This window comes from Stegodyphus dumicola, chromosome X1, assembly GCF_044657685.1.
Source record: "Stegodyphus dumicola isolate Sdum_Otavi_A_Nest chromosome X1, ASM4465768v1".
NCBI classification, from domain to species: Eukaryota; Metazoa; Arthropoda; class Arachnida; order Araneae; family Eresidae; genus Stegodyphus; species Stegodyphus dumicola.
In genome coordinates, this window is record NC_140780.1 from 15,048,799 (window position 1) to 15,068,922 (window position 20,124).

Here is a 20,124-nt window from a genome sequence, read left to right on the forward strand (position 1 = left end):
AAATTTCCGACGTGGACGACCAGGTTCGGAGCCTAATCCTCTGAGATTGACAGAGAGACATTTTTTAGAAATAATTGCTCCCACAGATAAGAAAATGAGACCTGCAAGACAATGCACAGTGTGCTGTTCTAAAAGAAATGAGAATGGAAAAAGAATACGAAAAGAAACAAGGTATTTCTGCATTGATTGCGACGTAGGACTCTGCATTACACCATGCTTCAAATTATACCATACACAAAATGACTTCTGAACTGTTTGGAAAAATATAAACTTCAAAATTCACAGTAAGTATGAGAGAAATTTTTATAGAAATTGTAAACCATTATTCACTGCATGCAAAATGTACTTGAAAAAAGCAAACATTTAGAGGTTTTTGTTTTCCAAAATTGTAAAATAAAAAATGTTGTAAAACCATTAAAAGTGAAAAAAACATTAAAAACTCTTATTATTCTTATTCTATTAAGTATGGTACTTAATTATATGCAATAAAAAAATATGCTTTTTTGGGGAGCAATTCTGGTAAAAAAATTGACCGCTTAAAGGGTTAAGACGAACTTTTTTTCCTAAATTTGGTCTCAAAAAAGTTACCTGTGTCTTATACGTGAAGGACACAGTCTTATACGTGAAGGTAATTGCATTCAATAATTGTTTTTTGGCTTTTAAGAAACGTGAGAACTAAAAGAAACCACGATATTGAAACTTTTTTCCCTTGTATGTGGCCATTTAAATAAGGGTGCGTCTTATATGCCGTCAAATACAGTAATAGTACAAACTATACGCAAACACTGGTGGCTGCCACATATAATGGGGCTTGGATTTGAATCCTGGAAACGGCTTGAATGTTTGTACATTGTCTCTGTGGCATAAGGAAACTTTAAATATTGGCAATGCTAAATTCCTCTCAAATGATTTGGTAGTAAGGAAAGGTAAGTGGGACACACTTGGACCCATACCACAGGAGATTCACCTTCAAAATTAGGTTTGGTTTGGCTTATTTGACTATGGCAAAACACTCGAAGGCTATTTGCCTAAAGGGAAGGATGCCTTTGTAGAGGACTTTCTAAGGGAAACTGGCTCACATACACATTACACATGATAAAAATGCCCATGCAGCCAGCCTGTTTGTAGGATTCAAACCTCGGACTAAACTACCAGTGTTCAGCAACTTTACCACACAGCTGCTGGTGGACCTCAAAATTGGGAGAGAAATTGTACTGTAACTAACTCAGTCCCTAGGACTATGAAAACACACAATCCCACATTCTTAGACACAATTAAACTTATGGACTTTTTCTACTATTACAGTCAAACAAGTAAGATAAGTCGCAACAAACGAATATATTTTTCTAAAAAGTATTATGATTAACTACAAAGTTGAGAACATTTTATTCAATCATTATATATAAATCATAAACGTGAAAAACAAATTTAATTAATCATAATAAACATTTTCCCATTCAGCAATAAAAGTGAAATGTTAGAAAACACAAATGCAAAATATAATACCTTTCATTTTCTAAATCTATTATAATTTCTTGCTTCTCTTCAATTTCTTCTTTAAGTTCTCTAACTTGAGACTTGTAAAGTGTCTATATTAAAATAAAAATGTGATAAGTATTCAAAAAACTAAAATAAAAAACAATAATACATAATGAAATAATCATCAGCTAGGAATAAATTGCATAGAAACATCCAAAAACACATTCCATATTTTCCATGAATTTCTGCATTGAGAAAGAAATATAACTACATTAATTAGAGATTCAATACTGAGAATGAAACAATATAAGCAACATTAATGCTGTCAATACATTAAAACTTTCCATCAACATGAAGCCAAGGTTTTCAATTCACTGAAAGATAATAAATAAAGTCATAAATTAAATATAATAGCAATAATTTTGGTTTAAATGGCTGAGTTGTTACAAAACATTACATACCTCTTATAACACATAACACCAAAACAATTTACTAAAATTTATGATTTAATTCGGAACATTATAAACATTCTATTAATGTTTGTAAAATTATCATAAATCAGCAGCTTCCAGCCTTTTCTTCTGTCACATACTGCTTATTGACTTTCTTTAAAAATTATATATTAATACTTGAAATCACTTATATTTTAGACTAGCTTTCTAGTATACTTATTATACCTAATCTATGAAGCCTCACCAAGCATGGAAAAGCAAAAAAAAAGGAAAACAAAGTCATTTGAAATAGCCAATTTAATGAATTTAGCTGAAAATATAATACATAAAAAATGCTCATATTTTATGGTTTAGTGAAATAAAAAAAAAAATTTTTTTCTCACTGCTTTTCTTGCAGAGAGAGAAATTTTTCAGAAACAATGCATTACTATTGGTGTTAGCAAAATATTTAAACCTCTTCCATATCCTTCGTACCTAAAGGCACCTTTAAAATACTATTCTTTTAAGGTACTGCTAAGCACATGAAGATACTAAAATAAGTTCAGTCCAATGAAACATGAGGCACATTTAAATGCCTAACTGCTCAAAATGAAGTGCTCATAGGCTCCCAGCTAATGTTAGCAACAATAATTAGAAAATAATTATTAGAAACTTCCAGAATATGACTCTGCATAATAGTTTCTGATCATCATGTTATTTAAGGCAGTAGATGCCATTCGACAAAGTGCCAGGCAGTATATTAATAATCACAGCTCTCACTTAGTTTGGTCTGATTACTGCTGTTGGAGATCAGCAAACTGCTTGTGATTGTGGTGTCTGTCCATTTGTCAGTGCCCTTGGCTGCAACATTTTATTCCCTGGTCAGTATATCAATGTTTGTGCTGGTTTATACATCAGTGACTATGAATCTCTACATATGAAGTTTGGCCTAAATGTTTTAGCACATTGCACTTCACATCTACTTCTTTTTTCACAACCCTAAACCTTAACAATTGTAACAAACCCAACTTGCATTAGACACAAGTAAATTGTAATTCAACATTTAAATCTTCCTTTATTGCTTATTTTATATTATCTAATGTTCTTTAAGTGTACATGGTAATAAATAAATCTCATACAGTACAAAAGAATTCCAATAATCCACACACTTTATGTTTGTGGGTTTAATTAGTGAATTTTACAGATTGTTAAGTCCTGTCTTATTCTTTAACACTTCTCCTTTCTTACTTTTACATTATTTTTGGACCGTCTGTACATAAATAAACAGTTAAAACACCCTAAAAGTTATTTAGCGAAAATTATTGAAAACAAAACTATAACATTTTTTAATTAAAAGCATACAAAGAAATTACCAATTAAGGGGAAAACAAAGATGAGAAAAACGCATCGAATTTTATAATTGCAACAAAAATTACATATCCATGAATGGAATTATTTTCAGAGTAATATTTATGCTGCTAAACCAAAATTAAAAATAAATACACATTTTATTAAAACCCAACACTACAGATTTCCCTCAATTAAATTCATATCCTAATTCTGCCATTATGTTCCATCCATACATAATTATCTCGACTGATAACTAAACAAGAGTGCTAGAATTTAAATTTTGGGTTTATTAAAAGAAAATTTCCGTAGTCTTAAATGACGCTCATTCTGCATCATTTTTAAAATCCAGAAGTGTGGTTTTCAACAATCTTGGCCTATCCACTGCTTATATGATACCACATATTAGCTGCACAAATAATATACATCAATAATGAGATGCAGTTAAGATGTGATGAAAAACTGTAAGCAGATAAATTCCACACATACGCCTCAGAATTTCAAAATTTATTAACAAGAATTCAAACTTTATATAAAAGGATAGTGGAAAATGCATTCAAAAGTAAGGAATTTATATAACACAAAAAATCTGCAAAAACTCACGATGAATAATTAACCCTCTGAGCGTTAGGGGTTTAGCCCTGAAATTTCAAAGTTCCTCAAAATGTCATGAATAAGTGATATTTTCTTGATTTTAATTAAAAAATGACTCTTTCATTTTGTACCTTGATTCCTTTTCTTCCAATATACATCTAAACTGAAATCAGATACATTAAAAGCTAGCAGAAATTTTCATGTATAATGAATGTGAAAGACAACCTTCTGTACGGAATTTTTTGGCTGTAATGCTGAGAGGGTTAAAAAAAGTTTAAAAACCTATTCTTCAAACAAACTACATTGTGGAGAAGTTTATTTTCATAAATACATAGGAAAAAAATCGAACCTGAGTGCAGATTAGAGGCATTTCTGGATTAACACTTTCCAGCACGCTACCTTTTAAAGTCGGAGTTTTGATTTTTAAAAAAAAAGGTAGGCAGTCTAATTAGGCCTAGAGAAGTACACTGATTGAATACAGCTTTGAAAAGAGTGCTGAAATGAGCATTGTTGTCAATGAACTTGACCGATCAGATGCAGAGGAACAAAGAATACAGACTCTCAGTTGTCCTTAGATTATCGGTGAGCCCGGTCTGGGCACACCTAGGGTTCGCCATTTGATTTTAGGCAAGATTTCAAGGTAAAAATTTAAAACTAATATAAAATACAGAGATTAGCATACAGCCCAAAAAATAACATAGAAATTTCTTTTCAAACATTTCCTTTTATACCCTTAAAAAAAACTGGAAGATTTCTTTGAAAAATGAGGGTCTTAAAAAACTGAACATGGCTAAAATATATGGACTGGTTTGTGTTGAGCTGCCATTCACTATAAATAAAGAAGGTTCAGAGTAACCTACAGTAACCTATAAATCCTTTTCCATTCAATTTTTCTGCGTGTACAGAAGGAAATTTTTAGGTGTGTCCAGACTGGACACACTGTGCCGCAAAGGGTTAAGCTCTTGTGAATTATCAGAATTCTATACTAAAACCAAATTTCAAAAAGTAAGTAATTCAATTGCAGAACCAAAGCGCAAAATTGATTTTAAAATAACTGGGCTCCTTTCCCCACCCACCCCCATTTATAACAAGCATTTACTTTCTAGATTCAGATATTTTAAGATGAAAATTCTAGAACATTGCCAACTAAGTGTTCTTGATATTTCGAATTTTCTTTTTCAAAGAACTTATACATTTCTATCCCAAACAAATTACAAAAATATTACGAAACTGCAAATTACTCACTCCTTCTAATATGTGTACTTTTCTGACTGTTAAATAACTGTTACAATGCTAATAGAATGACTACATAGGATATACCTATATTTGAATAGTGGTCTAAGGATAAGCTACTAAGAACATAATTGTTGTTACTAGACAACTTTTGAGTTTGTGGAAATAATACCAACGGATTAATATATAGTATATTATCACTTAAGCTCCTACGCATCTGCAAAAACTTTAGAAATGATGATCCTCTCATAAAAGTACACCATATTTTTTATTAATTAAAAAGATCACATAAAACTGCATTTTATTCTGATTAAAATCATGTGCAGATCAAAGCTTAAACCTGCTTAAAGGAAGCAAAACATTCTACCCTTTCTTTTTAAGCTTTGTTTTAAGCAGTATGTTCTACCTAAAAGTACATTTAAGATTAATATTTTTTTCTTATGCAAGAGCAAGACATGATATATTGCAGATTTGAATATATAGTTAGTGGAAAATATGAAGATGTCCAAAATATACTAGCAAAATTTATTGAAAATTCACAGAGGTAGTAACAACAGTTTTCATACCATGTCTAAGAAATGGCTTGTGACACGTTTATTGGTACAGCAGTCTACGCTTATTTCTGAAGTCACATAAAAACTGAACAAATGTACAAGAAATTGTAAGCTGGATAAACAAAAAATTTGACAAAACAGAAAACGTATTTTGTGTAACTAGAAGTCATTAGCATCGAAATGGACTGATGAAAGGAAAGTTCAGATGTTTTTCATCAGTTACTATCCCAATAAGATTAATGCAAATTAATGGAAGAAAACTGTCTTCTGTTTAATGTCTGCATTTAAGAAGATAAAACTTTACAATTACATCCAAATACAGCATACAGAAATAACGCAAAAGATCAAAAAAATTATAGCAAACCTTTCTGATTGATACAAATGCATTTTAACTTGCTTGTGTAACAATGAAACAATCTAAAAAACTGCAAAGTGCAAATGTGTAGTGAGTAAAAAAATAACAGACGGGAGACTCATTATAAAATATTAGAAATTTGAGATACTTTTAAATTGCTAATTATTAGATGCATTATGAAATAAAGCATAATATTCCAGTCATGTTTTGAAGTACATATTAACAATTTAATACAGAATAATACTACATAGTACTGCATTAACCCTCTGACTACTCAATTTAAGGACCAAAATTGCTTCATTATTTTTCATATTTTAAATCTATATATATATATATTGGAGTGAAATATGCATTTTTTCTTTCTGGAAAAGATTTTTTATATAGACTTTTATCATGAGAAACTAAGTTGTGAGGAAAAACAATTTCATCAGATGTTACCACAAAAAAAAATTGTTTTAACAAATTTCACTTGAATTGCACTTAATTTCTATATATTGCATAACATAAAATGTAATGCACTGAGGGAAAAATACCTTAGAAATGTAGTTTAGTATGACACAATTAAAAACTGGGTTCAAGGCTTTGCTACTTGAGCAGTCTGAAAAATCGCTATCAAAACTAAATTCACTTTCAGAATTTGATAAATTATGAGGAATATATATTCTGTCAATCACTGAACGTTTTCTAGCAGCCATTTCTGATTAGAAAAAAAGGTGGCAAACATAGTGAAGTTAGAGAGGTAAATACCAAGTACCTTCAAATGCTACAGCTTAGTGGAGGACTAACGACATCTGTTGGTCAAAACCTAAATTAAACGTCTAATACTGTACATAATTTATTTCACTGGTTAAACGGTGAAAAGGCGGGACGCACGCCTCAATAAAGAAAGAAAAACACATGCCAGCAAAAATCACGGAATGAATATATTTTACTACATTTGAGTTCATGGAAACCACAGGATGAGCAGCTAGAGGGTTAATGCGGTTGGTTCAATTAGGCATTTTCATATGCCTTCTGAAAAATCCACATTCAAGCAGAATTTTGTATTTATAACTGAATTCTTGCCATTTACCACATGCAATATGTGTTAAAAGTTTACTGTAGTGAAAAGATTAAATAAAAATTCTGCAATTTACTAATTAGCTTTCATAACCTGGAAAGCTATTTTCATAACCACAGCAGGTATATTTTAGAATAAAATGATACTTCACTGCAGCTGTGGTTTCACGATGCCTTTTTTTTTTTTTTTGTTTCAGTAACTTCTCGTTCATTCATGTGTTATTTTTATACAAAATCAAACTTTTCAATGTCCCTACAGTTAACAATAATTTGAGGTAACACTTCACGTTTCAGAATAAAATTCTCACAAGAGTAATTTGATGCAGCTATTAAAATTTTACATTTTTCATAGTTCAGTATGCCTATACAATAGTCTATACAATAACAGCTTACAGTTTACATAAAAAACTCCTTTTTTCCAAATTATTATATATGCTCTATTTCACATATATGATTTTTAAACTGCTTTTTTAAATTTAGCCTAAAGGAATATTCATTAAAAGCCACAGAAATTTCTTTTCACTATTCATTTTGAACTACCCAGGACCAATACAATTTTACAAAATTTTGAGGGTAATTCTTATTAACACATCCTTACTACGTTCATTAACACATAAATTCAAATGCAAAGTGGAGAGGAGTTAAAAAAAAATCTAGATTGCATCATCATATACACACACTCATATATATATATATATACATATATTCTAATTTTTAATGCCTTTACAACAACATCCAATTTTCAATGATTAATTTGATGACATTTGATTCGAATTCATCCTGTTTCGAGAAAATCTAACAGAGGCGATAATAGACAAGATTTCTCGAAATGAAAGTATATTCATCAAATCATATTATGAATATTTTGCTATCTACGGCCATTTGCTTCAGTATTTTAGAAAATAATAATGCTCCAAATGGCAACACAATTCCTTTCAATACTTTAGCATTATTTAAATGTGCATGTGGGCATGTGTGATGCATTCTTCACATGATGGAAAAAATAGAAAGCTATTTCATACTATAACAGATGATGAATGTTACAAATTTCTAGGAACCTGGATTCATGCGAGAACATTTTACTATAAATGACCATCTTCGATCAAAGCAAAATACAACCATTTTAACATTATATTTTAAGCATTAATGTCAGTTATATACAGGGATTACAGAAGTACAGATTTTCAATAATTTGTAAACTACACACCATGAAAGATATCACATTGTAACATGACGAGATACTGGATTATAAATTTGAAGAACCTTCCAACATTTTATTTAGCCGGCAATTTAAACAATTTTTAATTGGATTTCTATATAGTGAACTTTAACTACTTTTGCATAATTTTCAAAACCGTAGGCTGTATAATTTGAAATTCAGGACCTGCTCTTGCTGTCAAGTTCCCTGGAATCTGTTGTATAATGCCGATATTATGTCAACTTGTTTCAATATGAGAGATCACAGAACATTTTTCTCTATACAAAGAGTACATATTCTAAAATTTCTTGCATTAAATTGAAACAGCTTTCTGGAGCTGGGCTTGTGGAGAAAGATTCTATTTTACTCAATTCTGAAACACAAAATGGCTTTTAAAGACACCTTTTTTTTTTTATGTTTTCTCTATCACATGGAATGCTGGAAAATGATCTGCATTCATATATCATGTATGCTATTTTTCAAATGTGCTTTTAATGCATCTATAATAATAAAAGCAAGTGTAATGTGTCTGTCTGTCTGTCTGACCGAGCTCTCCAGCCAAATCTATCGCACGCAGGGACCTGGAATTTTTTATACGGAAGCACAAAGGGGCTGGCCACCAGACCTCGAAGCCCGATTTTCGATTTTTGAATTAGAAAAATTTTAAAAAAATTATTTATAATTAATTAATCACGGTTTTTTTGACTCACTGATATTATTATTTGTTTTCAAATAACGTTCGATTGTAACAATTGATTTCTTTATTCTAGCGTTAGTTTGCTGTTTTGACGATACATTAAATCGATTAATTACAATTCATTTCTTTTTTGTAGCTTATTATTTATAATTAATTAATCACGGTTTTTTTGACTCACTGATATTATTATTTGTTTTCAAATAACGTTCGATTGTAACAATTGATTTCTTTATTCTAGCGTTAGTTTGCTGTTTTGACGATACATTAAATCGATTAATTACAATTCATTTCTTTTTTGTAGCTTGTGGGGGGGGGAAGAGAGAGAGACAGTCTACATGTCCTACACTACTATTCCTGCGCTATTTACTTATCTGCATTTTCTAAATGCACGGGCAACGCCGGGCGGGTACAGCTAGTTATTAATATAATACAATTTATCTTAATAACCCTGTATAAACATGTACGTATGTATGTATGCAAGTATGTCTGTATATACGTGTAAGTAAAAATTTTCTGGCCTTTTGGTTTTTGTAAATATCAGGCATTATCCCAAATCTTGTAAATTTCATATATGTGAACACAGCATGTTTTTAATTAAGCAAAACTACAGCAAACTAGATACATGATTAGATAATTATCTTTCCAAACATGATTGCAGATATATTAATATATATAGATAGATAGATATTTATCATTGTTACATTCGAATACCATTTTTATCTTATGTACATGAAAAGAATTTTGCAGAAGAAAATTCATGTGAGATGTGATATAAAAATACGAAGGAATATCCTGCACGAAAGGTCTGCAATATACGCTTTTTTTACTTGCACTTTACTCACAGAAAAGTACTGTTCAGCTTCTAATTGATCTTGTAATTCTTTCATCTGCAAGTCATCTAAAGACTTCATCCTAAGAGAAAATAAAAATGAAAAAATAAGCTAAAGAAAACTAAAATCCTTCATTAGAAACTGACACGTGAGACTACTACTGAGAAAAACTTGATCTTCATGAATACATTCAATATCATTTCAAAGATATTGATACAAAAGTGAATTCTTAATTTTTTTAACTTCAAAGGAAAAATCAACATCTTTTTAAAAAAATCTCATAATACAAAGAACTTATTCCATTTACTTTTATGTTAACGTATATTAAAATATAAGAATTGACAATAATTGCTTGATACATATTTTTATTTCCCTTTTATCACTAGCCAAAGAAAAACAGCTGTTTTCAAAACTGCTTCCAAAAGATTAAGATCATGAGATTTTGCTGGCCATGTATTCATGCAATGTCTTTAGTTTCAAAGAATTCGTAAATGAGGTTTGCTCAATGTAGTTCAGTATTATCATCCATAACTTAAAAGTCATATCCATATGCACCTCTAAAATGTCTTAGATAAGGTTCTATAAGACCCCATCCCGATATCTGTGGTTAGTCAGAGATTTGCGATAAAAACATGTATCCATCGATCATTATTCCTTCTCATATCATTATACCTGCATTATCAAAACAGTCATCTTCCATAATGTTTGAAGAATGAAAATCTATTTAAAATCAGCTATTAAACTAAACCCTGCCTCTTCAATAAAGAGAACAAGGGATATTGGATTTTACTCCAGTTTTGATGTTCTTTGCACCACAATTAAAGTAATCCCTCTTTTGCTGCTAACACAGTGAAATACATACCCTTGACTTGCTGCCCAGCTGTTACAGTGCTTTGCCACACTGTCTGCTATACTGATGGGCCCGGATTTAAATCCAAGAAGGTATGGCTGTTTGTAAATTGTACAGTGTATATGCAGCAAAAGAGAACTCAAAACACATGGAGCAAGAGAGAGCTCAAACCTAACGTTCTCCCTAGAGATTGGTCGTATGGAAAGATGCAAACAAATCCCTCAGACCAACCCCCTCCCCTGGATGTTCTCCCTCAAAACTGAAGTGGAACTGCACAGTTATTACAGTAGAACTATACCTGTATGACCACTGTTGAATTATTGGAATTCCACCACTTCTACCTCCTACTGCTTCCATAATTGTCTGCCCAGCTTCTTAATAGCTAATGATTTGTCATGTCGTAGGTTTTTCTAAATATTACTTCAGAGTCATAACAAACTATTTCAAGTCTTTACACACTGAAATCAAACGCTGTATTGCAGAAATTCAATTTGCACAAAGTGCTCAAATCACTGCCAGATGACTTGATTTGCATATCAAATACTGATTGCTTTTGATTGAATAATGTTAATTATGCTGGTCTTTTGGAATTCCTTGCAAAAATGGATCATGTGGATGGATATAAATGGACATTTCAAGAAATATAAATATTTTGTAGAGCTAAATTTGGAAATGAGTGCATATTAACTTTAACTTAAAATTAACAGACATATACAAAGGAAGGCTTCTGATCAATATGTTGCAGCAAGATTTTACCATTAGATTTTATTTTTCATCCCAATGCAAACAAGAGGATTTCAAAATTCTGCAATTAATGAATGAATATAGGACTTTTTTGGGGGGAAGGCCTTGTCGAAAGTGATATCACATATGGAGAAAACAGGAAATAGTCTGCAATCAGCTCATATACCAAGTTTTGAAACAGGTCAAACGCCTAGCACTTGGCTGTCTGACTTGGCCAAGAAGTGTATATTATATACATATATGTAATAATGTAATTTTGGCTGAAGATTAAAAAAAATTCACTTTTTAGTCATGGCCTAAAAACTGCTACATAGATGATTGGATGGAATTTTGGAAAAAGTATGATCAACTTGATAGTTAAAATATCATTTATTTTTGGAAAACAAATTTCTTAACACATAGCTTCATCCCACAATTTTAGATATGCTATTGCATTTCAAATAATGGAGAATAACTAGCAGAGGCTAAGCGACACGTTCTTAGCAGGAAGGCAAAATTACGAAAAAAAGAGAGACTACGCAGTTAGTAGCTATTTATATTAGAAGTTTTGCTTTAATCTGATTGGCCAAGGAATTATGCATGATGCAGAGGTTACAGAATTAATTTCCAAATATGATGTATTTAAAATTTTTTTTAAAAAAAAAAGGAATTAAGAGCTAATTTAACGTATAACCTAAAATTACGTATTTCTTTTTTATCTTATATATATGATGATGATGATGATTTAATGCATAAGAGGAATCAGCTTGAAGGTGTCATGGTCGGGAGGTTGAATGGGTATAGACAAAGATGAAAAAACTGGATTTTGACAAATCACCAATGTTTATTTTCAAGCATATCAAAAATTTCTTAGCAAATAAGATATTTCTAGAGCATAAGAAATTACAATATTTTTTATATGCATGTTATATCAGCTTAGAATAAGAACAAAGGAGGAAATAGCATCATAGAGATGTTTGCAAGGCGGAAGCTAGGGAAAGGAATGACGTAAAGGAATGACGTAATTAACTCACCAGCAGTATTTATACTAAAGTAGATGCAATTGTAGAGACAAGCTATGACTTGTTAATTTTAGGTTGTTATACGTAGCGTATTCGGAAACTACGTACCGTTTCATTCTAGCGCCGTCGCAGCGCTGTGATAGGCGTCCCACACATGCGCACTAGTCTTTCTTGTTTACTGACTTTCAATTATCGCCATTTTGGTTGCTCTATGTTGTGTTTTCAGTTTGCTGTGCACATTCAAAATGTTTAAGACAATTAGTTCTCCCGCTGACTGTGAGATTCGTGCCGTGATTAAATTTTTTAATGCGAGGAATGTTAAACCGGCCGAAATTTATCGTCAAGTGACAGAAGTTTACGGTGAATACGCGATAAGTGATGGAATGGTGAGAAAGTGGGTAAGAATGTTTAATGCAGGTCGAACAAATGTCCACGCCGAGGCTCGGAGTGGTCGGCCTTCTGTTGTCACCGATGATTTGGTAAGGAAAGTTGATGAAGCAATTCATGAGAACAGACGCTTCACAATGACAACTCTTTCTGAGGCATTTCCACAAATTTCATGTACTGTTTTGTTCGAAATTGTGTCTGACCGCTTGAATTATTACAAACTGTGTTCCCGATGGGTTCCAAAAATGCTCACTGATGTTCACAAAACAAAGCGATTTGGTAGTGCCCCGACATTTCTCACGCGGTACAGTGATGAAGGAGAAAACTTTTTAAACCAAATTGTGATAGGTGATGAAACTTGGGTGTGTCATTTCACACCAGAATCGAAACAACAATCGATGGAGTGGAGACACACTCATTCTCCGAAAAAACAAAAGTTCAGTGACAATGTCATCACAAAAAATCATGTGCACTGTCTTCTGGGATAGGAAAGGCGTTTTGCTTACTGAATTTCTCCCCAGAGGTGAAACCATTAATGCGGCACAATATTGTGAGACTTTAACAAAACTAAGGCATGCCATTCAAAACAAACGAAGAGGAATGCTCAGTAAAGGAATTGTGTTGCTCCATGACAATGCTCGGCCCCATACTGCTGGTGTAACTCAATCGTTAATTCGACAGTTTCATTGGGAGCAGTTCGATCCCCCGCCATACAGCCCGGACTTGGTGCCGTCCAACTGTCACTTGTTCCTGCACATGAAGCACGAGCTTGGTGGCAAGCGCTTTGGATCTGACAATGACACGAAAAATGCTGTGGAGTCGTGGTTATCGAAACTGGCGGGAAGTTTCTTTGACGATGGTATACAAAAACTGGTCACCCGCTATGACAAGTGTTTGATCATTGGCAGAAACTATGTTGAAAAATAGTTTAAGACATGTATTTTCATGTAAAAATAAAATTGGATTCGAAAAAATTGTTTTACTATTTTTTTTTTTTTTTTTTTCTTCAAAATGGTACTTAGTTTCCGAATACGCCTCGTATAACCTAGAAGGATTTCGAATTTGGGAGAACAGATGAATTTAGTTGCAAAGCACCAAATCTACAATGTTAATTTTGAGATCGCCAATTATTCTTAAAGCAGCTATTGTATTTTATTATATCTTACATATCCCCCTCTTCAAAAGAAAGGTTGGGAAAGCAGGGTGGCAGAAGAAGCATTAATACATCAGCGAAGCAAGGCAGAGTTTATCATATGATTAAAGACATAAGGATCCAGCAAGGACATAGCCAACAGGTTTTCCTATGCCCCTTCATGATTCATGATCTTTTTCATATACATATTACATATGTAAGATATAACAAAATATGATAGCTGCTTTAAGAATAATTGGCAATCTCAAAATTCACATTCTAGATTTGGTGCTCTTCTCCTCAATTCATCTGTTCTCCCAAATTCGACATACTTCTATGTTATATAACAACCTAAAATTAACCAATCATAGCTTGTCTCTACAACTGCATCTACTTTGGTATAAATACCACTGGTGAGTTAATTACGTCATTTCTTTCCCTGGCTTCCGCCCTGCACACATATCTATGCTGCTATGCCCTCCTTTGTTTTTATTCTAAGATGATATAACATGCATATAAAAATACTGTAATTGCTTATGATCTAGAAATATCATATCTACTAAAAAATGACTTGATATGCTTGAAAATAAAGATTGGTGATTTGTCATCATCTTCATCTATGCACATTCAACTTCCCAGCCACGACGACTGCAAGCTGATTCCTTCTACGCATTAAATCATCACACACACAGACATATATATAATTATATAATAATATAATAAGTTATAACTTCTTTAATCATTAATTTTCTTATTCATATGAGCAATGCAAATTTTTTAAAATGATAATAAATGAAATACCATTTATCATTGAAATCATGCATATTTGGTGTTTTGGGTCTTAATTTGCACTGACAGTATTTTATAGATAAATGGAAACGGTAACACATATTCAAAATGTTACTAACTGCACTAATATGACTGATAATTGTATTTTCTAAACAATTACTTAAATGATTTAAGTCATTTAGAATCCTATGTAGTGGTCATACTAAAAAACATACCAAAATTCAAAATAAAAGATAATTTATTAATTCTTTAATATTTAGTACAGTTTTTTCCTTTATAATTGATATAAAAATTGATGTAAATTTAATTTTTAACTGGTGCAGGAAGGGCCCCCAAGAATTGTAGCATTATATTTTCCTTAATGAATTTATTCTATAACATAAAAAGCAGGTAGAGGAAGAGGACACCAAGAAAGAGATATCCAAGTATGGATGAAAGCTGGTAGATGTGATGTACATGTATTGAAAATTAAATATTACCAGTATCAAAGGAATTGAATGTTTTGTTGTTTTATTCCGGAAATAAAGCTATTAAAAAAAATAATCAGTAAGTTAGCTGGCTTGTAGAGTTGACAGATGTTTTCCTGCAAGATTGATTCCATACACATTCCAATGGGCAGGTTTGATCAGCACAATTCAGGGACAGTTGGAGATGCTCATCTGAGCCCAACATGCTCTATTGAGGAGATATCTAGTGATTGTTCAAGTCAGGAAAATGTTGGAGAAGTACAAAGGCAAGCAGTAGAATAGCATGCTCTGCACGGCCAAGCATTAGCTTGTTGAAACGTAAGCTTAAGAGCATACGAAAGAAAGAGAAACGCTACAGAATGTACGATCTTGCTCACATACACCACCATGATGTAAATTTAATAAAGTAGCTCAGTTATCAAATAAAATGATACCCCCCTGTAATAACTCCTAGTTGTCAGGCTGTGTGGGAGACAACAGTAATCCTACTGCTGTTCTGAATGTCTCCAGACACATCTTCGCTAATCATCAGGGCTTAGTTTGAAGTGAGACTCATCACGGAAATCAGTTCTACTCCAGTTCGTGAGGTTCCAGATTAAATGAACCTAGCATCACTGTAAACATGCTTGGCGGTGTGGAACAGTGAGGCACAGTCAGCACAATGGCCTCTGTGACCTCAACTCCTTTTTTCAGAATTGCCTATCATTTCTGTCCTCATTACAGCAGAATGTTGGTAACAACACATCAGAGGTTGTGAATGCTGATTGGACGATCATTCTATCCTCATGTTCTGTCATTGCCCTTGGCCGACCATTACCTCCTTGATGCTTTGTTCAATCATAGTTCACCCATTGCTGCCAACACAGATGAATATTAGCATCACTTTGACTAAAATGTCTCGCAATCCTGCGATTAACCACCCTGCTTTTCAACTGCACTTCTTCTCTTAAGTCGTGACATCTGCTCACACTGTTCACCAACAATCTGCAAGATACTGATACAATACATGTGGCTTACCACATTTGCATGGAAGGTATGCCTTAGCATTATAATATCCTGTTCTATACACCATCCTGATGCTCTACTGCAATGTGCTGGACCTCCAGCTAGTCAGTCACTGGCTACCAAAAGTTAAACTTTTGCATATTCTGTCATATATCATTTTGTCCCATTGAGATAACTTCTCCTTGGTGCATTACTTTCTATGTTATAGAATGTATTTCACATATGAAGTCAGATGTGCAATTTTTTGTGTTCATTTATCTTCAGTGAAAATGTTAAAATTTATCATAAAATACAATTTGAAGTCATTTCTGAATATTAGTGACTGGGTAATTTAAAAGGATTTGCAAATATTATAATTTTATTTACAAATCCCAAACACTGAACTGGACTAACTGAACAAAAATCTTTAAAACAGTAGCAAAAGGTGAATTATGCATTGGAACATAAAGCAATTTTTATATGACAGTAGAAAATTGTGAGAGAATTTAACACAATTCTAAATCTGCAGATCCTGTTAGTTTCAAGACCTTTGTATTTAATGTATTATCAGTCAATAAGTCAGACTATTAAATTTTGTTCAGAAATTAAATTTAATAAAGCGGAAATAATGTTGGTGCATTAAACAGGAAGCAGACAACACAATTTCTACATTTATCATTACCATTCCTTTTAAAAAAAGGCTACATTTGAATTCCTCAGTAAGGATTTCTAACGTTTAAATCATCACTTATAATAAAATGAATTGCAATTTCTCCTCAAAGATTTCTAACTCTTAAAATATAATTCTCCAAAACTTTTCAATGAAAACCTAATACTTTGGACATACACCTAAAATAGTTGTTACTATTAAGAAGGTATGCAAACTTTTGTAGGTTACACATAGAAAAAAAAACTGAAAATTTTATAAAATAGTGATATATATATTTTCTTCATAATTAATCAGAAAAGCCAGAACTTTGGATTAAATCAACACTGCAGAGTACTAAAAAGGAAATCAGGGAAATTAAATTATAAAAAATATGACAAATAAATGCTAAATCCCATTAGCATTACAGTGCTAAAATTTTTAATGTGAGGTTTATTTATTTTTAACTAATACAGTCAAAAGTCGTTGATCCGGACTCGTCGGGACCTCGGCGATTCCGGATTATCGATTTTTCCGGATTATAGATCATCAGTTTAAATCTTGTAAGATGGCATGCAGAAATTCTAAAATTAAAAATATGAAACCGTAATTCATGAAATAAAGAACAATTATGATCTAAAGGGTATCAAAATTTACAAAAAAAAAAGCTTAATATTTATTTGTTTACTTTATTAAACATTTCTTTCAATATGAGTTGTTTAAGTTGTTTCGTTTTATGTGATAATACTTTCTCTTTAATTCTATACACAGACATAATTTCTTGTTCAGTTACAAAGTTCCACTGTTCAAGTCCCGTAATTGCTGTGCCGAGAATACCGACTAACTTGTCAACCGAAATTTTTTCGTTTTCACTAACCTCTCTGTCACCTTCTTCATGTCTTTATCCATTTTTTGCAGCAATTCCACTTTTTGTTTGATGGACATTGAAACATACTTTCGTTTTGTAGATCCTTTGGGAGCTCCAACATCAGAAATTCTATTTGACATAATCGAAAGTTCAAGTTTACTTTTATAAAATTGCTCTTACAGTCTGCAAAAAATAATAAACTGGATCCAATTCAAAGATTAAGGAACAACGCAATCGTCAACATTAACTGAAATAGATAATTAGAAAATTTTAGCTTATACCGTCCATTGTACATAAAACGTGCACGCGAAAACGTATTCTGCACTTGCGCACACGCATATGTGCAGTCGTACAGGTCTTACGCGCATGCGTAAACGCCTATGCGCATGTGTAAACATGGCGCATGCGCAGAAAGTTTTTAGCTTTGAGGTCCGGATTATAGATCATTCCGGATTATGTGTGTCCGAATTAACGACTTATGACTGTAGTTCATTTTAAGTTGCAAACCCTTTCCTATTTACTTCCTTTTCACCCACGCTTTTCATGCCAGAATGTAAATGAGATAGCGAGAGTTTATTCCGATTAAGGTAGAATGAAGTACTATTCAAGCAACAGTTTCGGAAGTTAGTTTTCAGAGCATGTCTGCGTAGCCTATACCTGAGACTTACGTTAGTGGCATTGATGTGTTCTTGCCTTTAGGCTTATCTTGCCCATTACTTTAGGTGAGAGCTCTTACTGTGTGTTATAGTATTCTGTGAGCTGTTAGACTAACCTACACACCTCGAAATTGCTATTTATTATGCATTTCCATTAAGCCAGAAGTGTTGGCTTCTTGTAACCCAAGTTGGATCATTTGTTAATTTTATGATTGAATAAAGGGTCTTATACAGCCTAAGGCCTGAAGTTAATTCCTCAAACACCTTTAAAAGTTTATGTTTCTAAGGAGACACAAGCTTTATACTATTTTTAAGATGCTGCTCATGCAAATTTTACAAAATCTATTAATTAGGCATAACCTGAGACATAGAATTGAATGCAATTCCAAAAAAGATTCAATCTTGTGTCAAGAATTCTATGTAACAGCAATTACATATTAGATTATAATGAAAATAAATTAATAATGCATGTATGCATGCAAAAGTATTATTTCATTAGATGCCAGTTCATTAATTATTTAGTACATCTGCCGCTATTTTACAAAATTTTAAAATCCATTTATATTGGCTTTAAAAGCTGATAGCAGAGCTTAACAAATGAACCAAAACTAAGTTATTTTAGAATGAAGATTACTGAACCAGTATTTTACTGGTAGAACTTCTACAAACAAATATCAATTCATTATTTTCTAAATCTGAGACATCCAAAATGCAATCTGATTTTTGTCAACCAGACAGAGAAATCATAAGATAAAGAAACCTCCCTTATTTTTCCACTTCGCATACATATACGTAATTTATATTTTAAGAAACAAAAAATAAAAAAATAAAATGGGAAAAAAACATACGTTCGTAATTTATACAACTCTTCCTCTAAACATTTCTTGGCTTCCCTTAGCTCGAGTCCTTCCTTAGAAAGTTGCTTTTCTTTTGATTTCAGCTTATTAATTTCTGACAAATGCATGGAGATTTCTGATTGCAAATTATTACGCTTGAATGCTTCTTCCTCCACTTGAACAGATAATGCCTTGGCCTACATTACAGAAAAAGATTAAATTAATCGCAAATATACAAGAGAGAATTTCAAATTATAAAATATAAATTTTGATACAAAAGAGGTCATTTGCAAAATATAAATGGATAAATAAATAATTAAGATATTCTAAAATTTACTATGCACTAAATTTTAATATACAGTAAGCTACATGTCATGATTTTGCACAACTGCCAGGCTAATGTTTCTAGCATTTTCAAGTTAAACTTAGATACACTATGAAATTTATAAACCAAAGAATCAAGACATTATGACCAGCTACTCAATAACGTACTGCACAACCTTTGGCCTGCACAACAGCTACAACTCACCTTGGCATGGATGCTACAAGTTCTTGGCAGATAACTTAAGACATGTTGTACCAAGTGTCTAAGCAGCGGTCATGCAAAGTCAACATATTTAAACATGGTGGTGTTGGAGCTCTGAGCTGCTGCTCCATGACATCCCAAATGATCCAGCGACTTAGGTGGCCAGGAGGTTAATTCAAATTCATCCTTATGCTTCTTAAACCACTGCCCTTATTTATATTTATTTAAAAAATAATAGAGGCTTTCCTGGTTAATTAAAAAGTAACACTAGAGCATTATCACAGAAGGGGAATGTCATCAGCTTTCTCGATGTGTGATTCATCTTACTTGCTCGGCATTTCTCAGAAAAAAGGCATCCGTGTCCTTTGCGTCGATCCTGATTTTGAATAATTCTACACACACAGAATTTTTAAAGTGGAATTTTATTATCTACAGATAATTCTTGTTTAATTGCCTTCTAA

The 20,124-nt window shown here is 32.3% G+C and overlaps 1 protein-coding gene across 1 annotated transcript in view; it reads right to left on the minus strand.

Moving 5' to 3' along the window:
• Positions 1 to 20,124, minus strand: part of Rok (Rho associated coiled-coil containing protein kinase) — a 165,139-nt gene that overhangs the window by 43,594 nt on the left and 101,421 nt on the right. The window contains exons 20-22 of the mRNA XM_085807766.1: positions 19,150 to 19,334; positions 9,790 to 9,859; positions 1,507 to 1,589 (exon numbers count right to left, since the gene is read on the minus strand). Of these exons, the coding sequence (XP_085663892.1) occupies positions 1,507 to 1,589; positions 9,790 to 9,859; positions 19,150 to 19,334 (338 nt within the window). The remainder of the gene's footprint in view (positions 1 to 1,506; positions 1,590 to 9,789; positions 9,860 to 19,149; positions 19,335 to 20,124) is intronic.